General features: G+C 36.2%; 1 protein-coding gene across 3 annotated transcripts in view; it reads right to left on the bottom strand.

Annotated features, from left to right (window-relative positions):
• Window positions 1-15,207, bottom strand: part of LOC150097544 (adenylate cyclase type 3-like) — a 59,216-nt gene that overhangs the window by 11,145 nt on the left and 32,864 nt on the right. For all 3 annotated transcript variants that reach the window (XM_090406719.1, XM_090406717.1, XM_090406718.1), the window contains 9 exons: window positions 15,025-15,143; window positions 13,510-13,621; window positions 12,023-12,150; window positions 6,270-6,428; window positions 5,960-6,098; window positions 3,297-3,365; window positions 2,980-3,077; window positions 2,653-2,814; window positions 966-1,053 (listed from right to left, as the gene is read on the bottom strand). In XM_090406719.1, coding sequence (XP_090262845.1) covers window positions 966-1,053; window positions 2,653-2,814; window positions 2,980-3,077; window positions 3,297-3,365; window positions 5,960-6,098; window positions 6,270-6,428; window positions 12,023-12,150; window positions 13,510-13,621; window positions 15,025-15,143 — 1,074 coding nt within the window. The remainder of the gene's footprint in view (window positions 1-965; window positions 1,054-2,652; window positions 2,815-2,979; window positions 3,078-3,296; window positions 3,366-5,959; window positions 6,099-6,269; window positions 6,429-12,022; window positions 12,151-13,509; window positions 13,622-15,024; window positions 15,144-15,207) is intronic.

Raw genomic sequence — 15,207 nt, forward strand, 5'->3', positions numbered from 1 at the left:
TTGGGAACATGTTCTTGACAACCGGATGCTATGCTTTGGTCCATAAAAGAGCGGTGGGTGCTCAACCTTAGCTAGAATTAAACTTGGAATACAACTATGTTTTTTTTTTGTTTTTTTTTTCGAATTGCAATTGAAATCGCAATCATTCAATCTAGTCCTTCGTTTGTAATTCCAAGACGCCTATAGCATCATGTCCATCAACTACGTTTATTCCACATATGGTTTGTTTATTTGATGGAAATAAAAGTCATATATTTAAGGATCCCCTCCACTTGCCACTTCCGTAGCTTGCTTATATGAATCCTCTCATTTTGCACATTAGACCGACAGCTTAACGCTCTCCTGCTGAATAATGTGAAAACAATTCTTGCCCTCCTAATCTATTAATGGTATTAGGCAGTATTTTTTATGACTGTCAAGTTTTTTTTTTTTTTTTAATACTTGCTTTGTATAAACATCAAACAAGTCTTGAGTCGCCTATCTATGACAGGTGAACTAATTATTGTAACTCCATCTGCTGTGAACAATAGCGTCCTGGGCAACCTGCCAACTACGTTTGGCGTAGCGCCAATGCTAACCACCATAGCAAAAAGATATAATGTTATTTATAATAGGAATCAACCTACATGATGTAACCAAGTGTTTGAGGTTATTCAACTGGAACTCGTGGTTGTATAGATAAAAATATGTATGCTCTTTGCAAGGAAAGCACAAGAGATCCGGGCATCCTCTACTACGAAACAAGTAGGCATTTCTATTACATTAGCTAAAGTGCTGTGGGTAACTGAAGCAATTTTTTTCCTATCCTTTTTTTTTTTATTCATTCCTTCACTGCTGTTTTAAATTATTAGTATTTATAGAACCATTTGAAACTTTTAGGGACAAGTGTTTAAATATTTTGTGTATTCAAATGATGTATAATAATTTTCAACAGATTAGCTATTTCTTATTAACGATTAACTTACTATTGGGAGAAGAGACGCAGCACTGATAATGAAGAGAGATGTCAACACTAGTAAACCACCAATGAGTGCCAAATAAGGAACAAGGCCTCTGAAAAGAAAGAAAATTAGATATTGCAAATAATCACTGTCCAAATTCTCAGCAAGTATTATACTTATTTTAGGTTCTCTAAAGTATAATGATTTAAAATACAAACAAAATAATATTACATATATATTATATTTCTATATATATTTCTATATATATTATATTCCACCCAATCTGCGTCCCCTCCCCCTCAGGGGAGTGCACTTGTGTCATGGTTTATATATATATATATATATATATATATATATATATATATATATATGATAGTAGAGAAATGAAGCTTGCTGTTCATTCAAAGGTGCTGATGGACATGGGCAAGAGACGTGATCTGATAGACTTCGAAAAAGGTATCATTGTAAGGCACAGGTTAAAAGATGACAGTATCCAGGAAACTGCCAATGTTGTAGGTTGTTCGTGGAGTGCTGTAGTTAAGGTGTTCCCATAATGGAAGGATATTTGGCATTAATCGCTGGGGGAGTGGTGGAAGCCATCGATATTTGCACAGGATGGCCCATCTTGTGCAACTATCCTGGAAATAAATATCGTTTTCCGTACCACTAACCCAAGTACTTTCATCCATATGAGCTTCCAAAGCAGATGACCGTTCAAGATATTCATAATTACATCTAATCACCAACGAATACGTCTGCAACTTGTATCTGAGAGATGTCGTTCCACCTTTGAAGACTGTATAAAAACTTAATAAATAAAAAATTGCCTTTTCAGGTGACCTCCAGTCATGCCACAGGGACGGAAGGTAGAAACAGGCAGGAGGCAACAGTGCTATGGGGGAGTTTTCTGGGAATATCTTGGAATCCAAGAGAGTCTTTGAAAACGCATAGTGTACCATGAATGTGGTTGATTAGTCCCTTCATGGTGACTATTTTCAAATGGCAGAGACGTGTTCCAACAAGATCTGATGTACCAAGTTGTCAGTATTGTTCGAGAGTGGCACAGCCGAACACGACAGCGACTTCCAGATATTTATCATGAGCGTCGATTTCGTCGGAGTAGAGTTCCGATAGAACATCTTGTAGATGGCATACATCGAGAGATGTTTGGTGTTTGAATTCTGCATCCCATTTCGAACTTTGCAGACCTTCTGCAACAATGCAAAAACGTGTTTTTGCATTGTTGCAGAAGGTCTGCAACAATGCAAAATGTCCATGAACTTGTTGCAGAAGGTCTGCAACAAGTTCATGGACATACCACGAGTTCTGACACACCACATCTGGTTTCACGTGCGATTCGTTATACTGTTTTGAAAAAGTTAACTGCTTACTTGGTCGCCTATTGAAATAAAGTTATGTAAACAAAATACGTAAAGAAGTAAACAACTAAATAAACAAAATAGGTAAACAACAAAATCATGTTGCAGAACATCAAACGATATCTGCGATGTGAGACACAAAACTTGTCGAAAGGTGTAGACCAGAAGCGTGATATCCCATTCGTTTTAGATCGCACTCGAAAAGTGTAGCCGATCGCTTTGAACAGTTGTAATATTACATTATACTGAAATAACAGAGTCTGCTGTAAGAGAAAGTATTACTCTAAAATTAATATTACGATGATTAACGAAATGAAATAGAAAGTCCATACTCGGTGATTATAATCGCGTACGCCACAGTGCAGAAAAGAACCACTATTGGTAAACTGGCCATGGACACGTTGCTAGTACTATCTGTACTTGTTCGGTACTGTCTTTCCATCTTGGGATCTACGAAACTCAAAGTAAACACATGAGCGTTTTTCCCCAGCTTCCTGAAAAGAAAAACGAAACATTCGTTTACATTCCACAGAACTCAGTTTATTTGGTCACAAACTAATTAAAATTTAGTGTAAAAATATAAATTCATTCACTCTTTAAACCGATCACGATTTACATCATAGAGTTCGTATCAAGTAGGTAGCAGAGAAGATCTTTACCTTTCATTTTCTCGGCTTAAGAATTCCATATGAAGTCTTTGTTTATATTCGTCATCAGTGGCATATTTCTCTGCTTCTTCCCATTTGGCATCCTTAATCTAAAATAATTCAATAGAATGATAGACTGTTGTTCACAAAATATTTCGTCAACTTATGTTTAAATATACAAATGAAAAATATAGAAAGATTACAACATAAACAGAGATTATTGTCTTCGTTAAAATCATAGTACATTAGAGAATGGAAAACACGAAATCGCTTTTAGATGTTTAATTAGGCTTAAGTTCCATTTAACTAATTGACCATTAAACACTTACCTCAATAGCTGTGTTCGATGTGTTGGATTCTCTGCTTGGTTTCAACGCATCCAACGTACCTTCAGGGTACTGAAACCAAAATAAAAAACATAGCTGTTTCATTAATACAAAACCCATTAAGATAATTAATGAATCGATTTTGAGTAATTATTAAAAAGCTCGAGTGAGTCGAAGCATGCATTAACGAAGATTTAAATACTTGAAACTTTGCCTTGAGAAGGGCATTAAATATTAATGTACTTGCTTATTTAGTTTCAAAACTCATTTTGTATTTAAGAAGGTATTTGAAATGTACTTTGGGTTCTTGTATCTGCTTAATTAAACCAGATATTGAGATCAATATATTAACGAGAAGAAAACCTGCTAAATTCATGAATAAACTAATAAATTTATATGAATTATTAGCAAACAGAAGACTTAAAATGACAATATTACAGCTTCTAGCTGAAAAGAAAATCAAAAGGAGAAAATAAGGCGAATTAAAAGGTACGAAAATGCGTTGAATATTCAGAATAAGTTTAAAGCAATGATTTTTCTATGGAATGAATCTGAAGAGAAACATTTAATAGTTTTAATTATTTTTTGCTTGTTGATAATTTCATTGCCGATATTTGTTTTATAAGTTCTGACCCATTTTTAAACTAAAAAAAAAAAAAAAAATCAATTGGTCCGTGGCGCCATCTAGTGTTCATTGAGTGAAATGATATAAATGTCCATATCTTAAAAGTTAATTATGTACACTACAATGGTTAAAAACGAGTGATTCGCTTCTTTTACTACTTAATTGTATTTAATTTAATTTAATTTAGTAAAATGTTAACTTCATTTATTCTCTTTTAAAACTCTTGAAGTCTTGTGACAGCTAAAGTTAAAAATATACGATCGTAACTCAGTGAAATCAAATACAGTACCTTATATACATAACCCATACAAAAAGGTCTCAAGACCTATAGCACATCAGTGTTGTATATCAACAACACCGATGTGCTATAGTCTTTGAGGGAAGACAGTGAAGGGAGGCTGTTGGTTCAATAAGTGTCAAGTTGAATTATAAATACGTGTTGACCAGAAGCTGCTCAACTTACAGTTTTGGAAAAAATTGATAATGACAAGTTCAGTGGAGCCCTTTCTGTGAAAGTTATCTGTAAGACCCTCTCCAAGAGGGTCGTACAGATAACTTACAAGACCATCGATTAATGCAGATTTTCCTCTTTTTTTTTTTTTTTTTAATAAGAATTTGCAATCTTACAAAAGAGTCTAGGTGCCATCCCAAAATGTATAGTATAAGTGGTATTCCATGGTTGGGCGGATTTGCGATTTATACAGAGTTAACAAAAATAAAACACAAGTTTTTTTTTGGATTATGAAGCTATGAGATGTGTTTGAGCCAATGGAAATGATTATTTGAATATCTTGTTATTATCGAAAGTTAGGGGAAGTGGAATGAGATCGTTCTTGCTACAAAGAGGGTTATGTTTTGGTAGCACTGAAGTTTACAAGATTGTCCTCGTCTCATTGAGATATAGCAAAGTGATCAGAGTTTCTCGTACTGGTTATGCTTAATCTTGAGCCTTGTAATAATTGGGCTCTACGAGATTTGTAGAATAAAAAAAAATGGAGCGTACCATTTATACACAAGATGAAGAGAGTGAGGAAAAGTTGTCCTTCATGATACTTGTACAGGAAGAGTTGGATAATAAAAAACAGAGACATATAATAGGTGAAAGAGAGGTTGATATAATTTAACTTTCCTGTCCATGCGTGGTCGCAATGACTTCCGTGCATCCCGCCATACTTCGATTCTCTGCAGATACGAACTGACAAGAGCAAACGACAGAACAATTTATCAGTAGTTTATCAAGAAGCCTCCGGATTCGTTAATATCATATTCGAACACAGGTATTATCTAACAGTGGGCCTGACGAACCATTTTACTGCTGTGTCCTTGAATGAGGGAGGACACCAGTACCACTCTATAGCCTGGTCTAAGGCGCTAGACTAAGGATAATCTCCTTTCGTACAATACGATTGTGAATTCTCGTCCACGAGTGTGTACGCGGGTTCAAATCCCACTCCTGACAATATTTTTTACCGAATGGTTAGCGTACCCACACTCCAACTAACAGGCTACGGATTGGAATGTCGCCGAGGACATGGATGTTTGTGATTGTCATTAGTTGAAAGATAAATGTCATCGCCTGGTGTAAAACCACCACCTCGCTTATTGGAGGCCTGAAATGGCTTGAAAATTTTCCATGATTGATCTCAAGTGCAGGGTTTCAGGACTACGTAAAAAATAAATAAATCTACCCTATATATATAAAATGATAAACCTTTTTATGTAACGTTTTTCTGTGACATTTTTTGTCAAGTTATTTGAAACGTTTTGAAACTCAGGGGCTACACTGAGTGTCGAGTCTTCGAAATTCGAGTCATCAGAATTCAAGGAGAACTGGTCTGCCAGTCTGGAACAGGGTGGGTGCCGTAGGCTCCAGGGGGATGGGCCCCCCCCTAGTAATATATATAAATTAATAAAATAGAAGAAAAAATCCTTAATTGTACCACCCATGGTACGATATATATACACGAGGCTTTAGATGTGTCGTGATTTTATATATTTAATTTATCGTTACTTTTTTTTTTTAAATCAAATTTCAACTTACGGGCTTTAAGACTTGAACGATGAAATAAGTCTTAACTCCCGCCTGTTTGATAGCTTCTTCACGAGATGCACCATCTCCAGCTGTGACTTCAAATTCTCCATTTAAGTAACCCAGTGTTTCTTCTGATATGTGAACTCGTCTAAAGAAAGATTAAAAAATAAATTAAGAAAATTCAAACACACATAACTCATTATTCAAATTTCATTTCTATTGTTCATTTGCATATCTGTTAATATCCAAAAATTTAGGAAGCGTAATTGATTACAACTCTATCTCATAAAAATTAAAATGAAATGTAGATGACACAAACCCAGGCATCCCTCCACTCTCCATCTTGTTAGCGAACACAACATCCCTACTGTAGACATCAAACTGCCATTGTCTTTGTCCCAATACTCCAGCTAACACTCCTCCGGTATGAATCCCTACTCGCATGTCAACACCTGATTTTGTCTGTTCCCGAACTGATCTATAAATTAAAAAAAAAAAAAAAAAAACGATTCAAATTATGAAATATTAATATCATTCAAAGGAGTTAGACTTGAGCATTCAAAATTCGTGAATTTTTTATCTCCGTATAATAAACCAAGCGCCATCTATTCATCAATAATTAAATTTCATTTGTCTACTTATATATTCTTTTAACTATTGCATTATATAAGACATAGAGCTTAAGTACAAATTGTAATCTGGATGCTTATGGAAGCATCCAGATTAAATTCAGAAGCATCCATTCCCACTTTATATTGAAATAATAAAAGTATGCTATCCTGATAAGCAGGCTCTTCATTATATAATCACAGAATCACAAACAATAATCCTCCTTGCATAATGTTTAAATGAATTTCGTGAATTCCAAATCCAGAATGCATTTATTGGTAACAAATTAAAATATTTAGCGCGAGATACGGTAATTCATTGATATCAGTTTCGTCTGCTGATTTATGCCTTAACAATATACATAAAAATACATCCAACAATAAGTTAGATAAAGTCAAATCCCTTATTCGGGAGACCAAACGATTTCAAACCTTTAAGAACCTCCAATAAATAAAGGGAACAAGCCACCGGAGTGAAATTTTAATGTTATATGTCATGATGTTGTTTAACTATGGTGTGTTTATTCATTTTTATTGTACATTTATTTTATTTTTATGCTTTAATGCTAACAATAAAAGAAAAGGGCTTCATTTTGTGCGGTCAATAATAAGAATAATCTCTCAAGAACACTTGATAATTAAATACCAAAAGAATACTGAAGTTTGGTGGTTCATTGAAGCAATTGTATTTTTGCATTAAAGTTTACTGTTTTCCTAACCGGACAAAAAAAAAAAAAATTGTCGATTTCTTTTTTTTTTTTTCTTTTTTTTTATCATTGACATAAATGACAATCAGTTTTATTATTATATAGAGCATATATCGTGCTGCCATTCTCATCTTCTTTATCTCATCATTATATTAATTAAAAAAAAACCTTCACGCGATGTTTTTTGGAACCCTTTCAGTGACAAGATTTGTATTTAAAGAACAATACGTGATAGTTTCTTGGAAATTTCCAAAGAATAAACCATGCAGACATTGGTTTCCATGCTAACCACAGTAATACAGTCGTGAGAAAAACTGATTTTCATTGTTCAATCTTTGTAGTATCGAACTACAGTTGATAAGAGACTTGCATAGTAGGTGCGTGACATCGAGGACCTTGAAGCAGATACGTACTGACGTTCGGAAAGCAATGGGAGCAGTTACTCATTTATTTTTAGGCTTCGGTAACATTAGCTGCCATGTATCTCCGATAGGATGAAAAGCTTCAAGACTTGTGTCGGTGTTTTGTTACGTGAACAATATATGACATCCATTGAGCTACGGATGCGCGCACTTATGACACACAGGTGAACACTTAACTGCAAGTTACAGTAACATCTGACCCCATTTCCTTCCTCAGATTTTAAAGTCAATTATTCTATCGTCATACCTTTCAGGAAATGAATTGTAGTACCTTAAAGGATCAATGAATATTTAAATTATGTTATCATGGATGATATCGTATGAGTTATTGGAGAAATGGGAAAGCAGCCCCAATTTTTCTCAGTATATAAATATATTTATTAATTTATTTATATTTGCTTGTAATATTTAATTTTATCATCAACAATCCTCTTATTTTGTAAAAAAAAAAAATGATAATAATAATCCATCTTGTAGCACTTATGAGGGCGAAGGACGCTAGCAGCACTGTGTTTACCACAGTGTCATATTGCTACGCGTGCAAGCATATGCACGTCATAGTGAGATACGAGCTATTAGCGTAATGCGGCACTGTCCGTCGCGCAGTTCCACTGTTGTTTATATGCAGTTTGCACCAGTAGTAGAGTATTCGTAGTTGCTCATCGTGTTCACTCCGTCTCTTTAAATATTTGGACATTACAATTAAAGACATAACATTTGTTATAGTTTTTATTTTAGAACATTATTGGGGTTATGATAATGGATTTTATTTTTAAGTAATTTTGAATTATACCAAACTGTATAATTTTATCGATAATAAACAATATTTTTTAATGTTTAACTTTTTTTAGTTTTTACCATAATTTCGATATTTTATCCAAACACGTATCACTGTACTTACAGTGTGTATGGATATTTCGAAAGTTGCAGCACCCCCACGATTTCAAGGCACGAGCTGCCACTGGCTATAATACTCCACCTTATCGCTGTGACTGGTAAAGTGTTTATAGCTATTGTTTTTTTGTTGATAATAATAGCAAATAAAAATAAAAGTAAAGGTACTGTCCCCTCCAGTGAAACGAAGAGTTAATGCTACTTATCTCTAACTTTTAGAGACCAGTTATCCGAGTCTAACTTTTTTAGTTTGCGTAACTGACGAGAAAAGGCATTGATTTACGTTAGTTACACTCGAATTATGTATGACTGCTTTAAAATGTTACTAAGCCATCCTGTGCATCTACAAGGAGAAATAATGATTCGCTATACGACTGTAGTTTGGAACATAACGCGTGATACCACCGGATTTCGCCTGTATAGTATTACTTAAAACATGGATTCCCAAACTACTATTTTCTGCTCTTTTTATTTATTTATTTATTTGTGTTTTAGGTCTCGTTCGGAGCATGTCTTTCGAGCCGTTCCAATCTACTCATTTTATGTACAGAAATTACACAAAACGTCAGTAACACGCAATAGGTGTATTCGTGAATAATGAATATCATTTTTTGAAAAGTCCCATCAGTCTTGGAAATAATTTTTTTTATGATTTTTAAGATGATTCCCATAGTTGGTTTAGAGTTCCACTCACTTCATAACGCTGTTTCGAAATGATTGATTCCTTTCCAAATCTGAATGGAAACTCGAATTCCAAAGATATTCAAAGGCGAATCAAGAATAGTATTTTACAATTTAATTAAAAAAAAAACTTATTGCCGAGGCAAACTTAAAGGAGGGGAATACAAAATGCAACAAGATTACCTCGGTAGCTCAGTAGATAAAAGTTACTGTTTGTTTACTGTGAGGTTCAAATCCCGAATAAGTCTTGAAATGTTTATAAAAACCTACGACCTGCTCTGGGTGAACTTCTACAGTGCACAGTCTTGCCATAAATACTATTACAATTGCCGCATGCTCCCGTGTTGCCCACAGAATTCCGCCACCAACTGGTTCCCGTGGGTTGGGCTGTGCGCAGCCAACATTCGAATGTTTGTCAGTAAAGAGAGTCGTCTAGTTGACATTCAGTGTGTGTGTGGGGGGGGGGATTATGAGAACTGTGTAGCTGTTATAGCACTTCACAAGTTTGAAATGCAGCCCCCCCCTGTTATATCCAACACGCTAAAAACAGTCGGGATCAGTGGATGTTTGTATATAGGACTAATAACCGTTATAACGATACAGAAGACGTATCTGACCGCCAAAGAACAGGTCGACCACGCTGCGTTTGGGCGCAATAGCTTGTGAGGACTGTGAGAGCACGCCTCCGCCGTAATCCTGTAAGAACGCAGAAAGTGATGTCGCGAGTGATGAATGTTGCGCAGAGAACGATGTCACGTGTATAAACTGATGATCTGGCGGTGAGAGCCTATCGTCGTTCTGCTGGACACATCTTAGCACCGCAACTTACGAGAAAGAGTGTGATAAAATCAAAGGCACTACTCCGTCAGTACCCGATCAAGAGACACAGAGATATCGTATTCACAGATGAGAAGATTCTCACCATTGACGAGTCGTCTAATCTCCAATATGATCGCGTATGCTGTGCGATCCTTTCTGCGAGAAAGGGTCAAAAACTTCTGCTAGAGTGTATCAAGGCACCCTTGTAGGATTTGTGGTACGGCCCCTGAACAACACCCTGTTTCACAGTAGACAGTAGACTTTCTAACAGGACTCAGTCCCTGCACACAAACAGAGGACTACACGATAGTGGTTGTGGGCGAATGTGCCCACCACATACACCATCTGATTGGCCATCCGGAAATCCCAATGTGAATCCGTTGGACTTCAAGTAGTGGTTGGAGCTTGAGAGAGAGAGAGAGAGAGAGAGAGTAGCCTGCAAGAAACGACACCTCAGCATCGCCAGCCTGAATGTGGATTTGGACCGAGCACTGGCAACGTTTTCATTGCATGTTGTGCGTACGGCTATCGATATGTGGCCTTACAGACTTCGGGCGTGCGTAAAGGCAAAACGAAGACATTTCGAACATTGAGTGCTGCACTTTATACACGTGGTTTGTATGTGCTGACAGAAATGATTGACTGATATATTAAAGGTTTATGCGATGTTCAAGTCATAACAGTATAGGTATATATACTGTTATATATACACCTATATAACAGACTAGGTATATCTCCTTGAATTTATAAGGCCCGCCTTAACTGTCACGCACATACGACAACTTCTTCGTACAAATCGTTCGAAATAATATAACTAAAGAATATATTTACAAAATTGATATCAAAATCGAATACAGACTGTTCCCAATAAAATGATTGTATATTAAAATATACTAGAAAGCGTTTTTAACTTTTAAGAGAAAAAGAATGAGTGATGACGAGAAGAAGAATGGTTTTTATTCATTTGTGACGTCCCCGCGGTTAGCCTAGTGGCTTTGCGCTTCGCAACCTGGGGAAGGAGTGTCCTGGGTTCAATTCCCGTCGCCGACGTGAGGAGCTCAAGGATCTTCCTCAGCCATAGCCAAGTTAGCCCGTCTTGGGCGTGGACAGCAGGGTTTTTTCCCTCAGTTTATCTGGGGTTTTTCATCCCGCAAGCAAGCAAACCGTCCCCGTGAACACACACACACGGATCTGCAGTCATAAATACTTAATCCCCCATGAGGGGGCTCAATCGCCCCAATAGGGACGGGGGAAAACGGGAGGAAACTCCATACGAATAAATAATAAATAAATTCATCTGTGATGAAACGTGTGCACGTGGACAGTGGCGCACCCGGGGGGGGGGGAGAGGCCAAGTGGCCATGGTCCCCAAAAAAGGAAAAAAACACTAGAAAAATTTCCAAAAATCTTTTCCTAATTAAAATTCATTTTTTATTTATGTTGTGTCGCGTATTTCTATACTACTTATGAATTAGCGGCCATATAAGGTGGGAATATCCTGTAGCACTCTGGAACCACGGCCACGGTGAACGTAAGGCGAACGAAGTAGTGCTGGGGCGGACCGAGTGCTACTTCGTTTGTCCGAGCTGGGCCAGAGGAGATCACGTGTATCATGTATTGGCGATCACTGCAGATGCTCAGTCATAGGTCGTATGCAATGCGTAGTGTGTATTCTCAAATCGTCTACTCAACTCGTTCCCCCCAAATTAAACCTTGAGTGCTCGGCCCTCCCCCAGATTAAATCCTGAGTGCGCCACTGATCGTGGATGAAGTGCAAAAAAAGTGAACAATCCGAACTTTAACCCTGTGCAGACGATATCGCTTTCTGTTCAGTGGGAAGTCTGTTCTTAGGCTGCAAAAAAAAAAAAAAAAAAAAGCTTCAGACAAATATCAAATTAAACTGTCCTCACTTTTAATACATATTCTCTGTAGCCTACTTACTTAATTGCGGACACCATACTTAAGCCCATGTGCACACACAGCACTGCATGATCGGGCCGTTGCTCTGGAGCTCCACTGATACAATAATAACAATCTCCAAGAATCTTGATTCGTAACTGGTGGTATTTCTGAAAATACAAGATAGACGGGCTTGAGTATTAGACACATATTAAGAAATAATTCTTTTTTAATTATTAAACGTAATTTCGAATTGAAGTAATTCACCTAAAACACACACACACACACACACACACACACACACACACACACACACACACACACACACACACACACACAGAGAAAGTACATGTAGAAAGAAAAAGATGCACTTCTACCAATAATTAATACCAATTTTGAATTTAAAATTTTAAAACATTTAAAAAATAATGAATATTTGGCGTACAAATTTTCCGATCATGGTGTTCAACTAATAATTCAGGCATTAATCGTGTCTTCGCAAGTTGGGATGGCATGGTCAGTCAAGCGGACATGGTTTCCGACCTACAGTGAAAAATGAACAAAAAATGAGTTGGATGTGGGAACATTTTAACTCCTTCATCCCCAAAAGGAGTAGGCAGTTCTTTTTTATCCTAACCTTTTAATAATATCTCAGCAATGGTGAAAGATGAGTCCCATCATTACTAGTCGACTGCATTTCCACAGGCGATATAAAAATAAAAATAAAGCAATGTTCTTGATCCTAACTAGCATATATATTTATACTTTCATGACTGTTATACGGTCGATTTTGAATTAAGAGAAAAAAATTAATTAAGGAATCCTAGGGAAAAAATTGTCTAGTTGATGAATACAATCTAACCAACGAGTTTTTCTTGTGTAAATATTTTTTCCACAGATCTAAAGCCATGGGAGTTAACACAGCTTAAGTAGCTTCTGCATGGATGGTAATGATATAAATGGTCATCGATATAAATTTTCCTCCAAATTAGTCTGTTATCTGTCAAGATTCCAAAGTCATCAGATCTTATATGTCTGTCTTTTAAGGCTCTTTTTACTGTATCAATCCACCTATATCTTGGTCTTCCTCTGGGTTTTTTTTCCCCCTGCCAACCTGGCAGAGAACACATGTTTTGCTAATCTTTCCTCTCCCATTCTATTTAAGTGAATATACCACCTGAGATTAGCTCTGCTAATACATTCCTGGACATTAACCAAAGGATATCTCAAGAGGATATCAAGAAGAACTTGACATATTAAGAACAGAACCACGGAAACAATAATCCTTTCGTGGACAAGCGGTGTAAGAATGACCACATTGATCCCATGACGGTGTTTTCAAAAGACACGAGACTAGGAATGGTTGGGTAAAGGGTGTTCAATAAGTGAAGGGAACATGAAAACTCGACATCTACAGTATGTGTGGAAGAAGTCATGGTTAATAAAGACAAGGATATTGAAAGGATTGGCGTTCTCGTTATATAACTTCATTAATTGTGAGTTCTCTAAACAGTTAATTCTCTGCTTACCTCAGCAAGTTTATCAAAACGAGCAAATAGTTCGTTCAAAGTGCGGACCAATTCAGGGGCTGGACAAGTGGAAGAAAATGCAGTAAATCCGACAATATCCGCAAAGAGAATACTGAAATAAATAATATACAATCGATAAATAAATGTCTAGTATCAGCAATTAAAAAAATCATATAAAAATTAAACCAAGTTTGTTTATTTTAAACATCAGGAACGGTTAAAAAAGAAAGGGGGGGGGGGAGTGGTACATTAGCACAGAGCGTGAAGTGTAAACTACGTCTTAGTGAAATGCAACAGATGTTCGAGTACTCAGTACCTAAATACTAGACCGGAACGAGTTTTCTGCCTAAATATGACATGAAAAGAGAGTACAGCTTTACTTAAACCGCTACTTTTTTTTTAAGTAGTTCCATCAAGAAAGACATTTGGCATTTTGCCAGTAATAGCTGTTGTTTAGTTCGTTCTTCATGGATTTGAAAAAGACTACTTCAAATCTATATGTTCGTCAAAACGAATTAAACAATATTTTTGCTAACAAACTAGAGAATTTCTTTGTGTACGATGAGAGAATGCATATACAGGAAATACAGTTTCAACTTAGAAATACGAGCTGAAGTTGCCATATATACGCAAAGCGGTGTTCCTAAAGTGAGGTATAGCGGATGCCAGAAATTGCGATAGTTAAAAAAAAAAAAAAAAAAATTAATATGGAAACAAAAACGGATTCCATTACTTTATTCGTTTCTTAACTAGGCCTTGAAATTAATTTATAATATATTTTGAGGTCATATCGTGTGTGATATATATATCATATCATACCGATATATATATCGGTTTTTATGACCTCTTACAGAACAGAGGCATTTTCATCATGCGGCTATTTATGGTCCAAGCATAGCCGAAAAGAGAAAACGCAATGTTCAGTTCTCGTCATCGACGAGAATTCCTTGAATTGTCAAAAAAATTATAAGTATACACGATGATTAGTGACAAGAATCCATAATTTTTCAAAAAAATAAAATAAAATAAAAACATTGACAATCATTTAAAAAAAAAAACTTAAAATTTTATAAAAAAAATAAAAAAGCGAGTTTGCCTGAAACTGAGTTAGTCGGTTCCCTAAACTCGGTATGAGAACAAACTGTATTGCTTCTATGAATGCTTAATACAAAAAATCACGTTCACATATTATTATTGAACTGGGCGAGTACTCAATAACCCATAGCCTCAGCATTTCATTTAGTGTATGGTCATGGCCGAAGAGGTTTAGGCTATGCGGCCAGTGTATTATGTCCGTTAATTGCGTGCATATTTTCCTAGCCGTTTATCTGTTTTGCTGGATGGATAACCCCACTTTCCAGATATGAGAAGGTTAGGTTGGTACTTTTCAACCGAAGGTGAGTTAGCCGTTCGCGGTATGAGCCGGCTATCTCACCTTCACTTGAAAAGTCCTCATAAAGAGTTCGATCATTAAAATTTTGCGAGTCTTTTAACGTATAGTCATAATCAGTCTACCTGACATTTTCATGCCTGCTCATGTAGATCTTCTTAAACTGTCCTGTAACTACCGCTCCTAAGTCCTCGCGAATTTCGGCGGCCACGTGCTTTGGAAGGACAGAAAGTAGAAGCTTTTCCTAGAGAGAAAAATAATAACGATAAAGAATTTTAATTTAAAAAAAAATTAAATGTTTAATATTT

Source organism: Typopeltis vanoorti, chromosome 17, assembly GCF_054136105.1.
Source record: "Typopeltis vanoorti isolate ZY-2024b chromosome 17, IOZ_Tvanoo_1.0, whole genome shotgun sequence".
Classification (NCBI taxonomy): domain Eukaryota; kingdom Metazoa; phylum Arthropoda; class Arachnida; order Uropygi; family Thelyphonidae; genus Typopeltis; species Typopeltis vanoorti.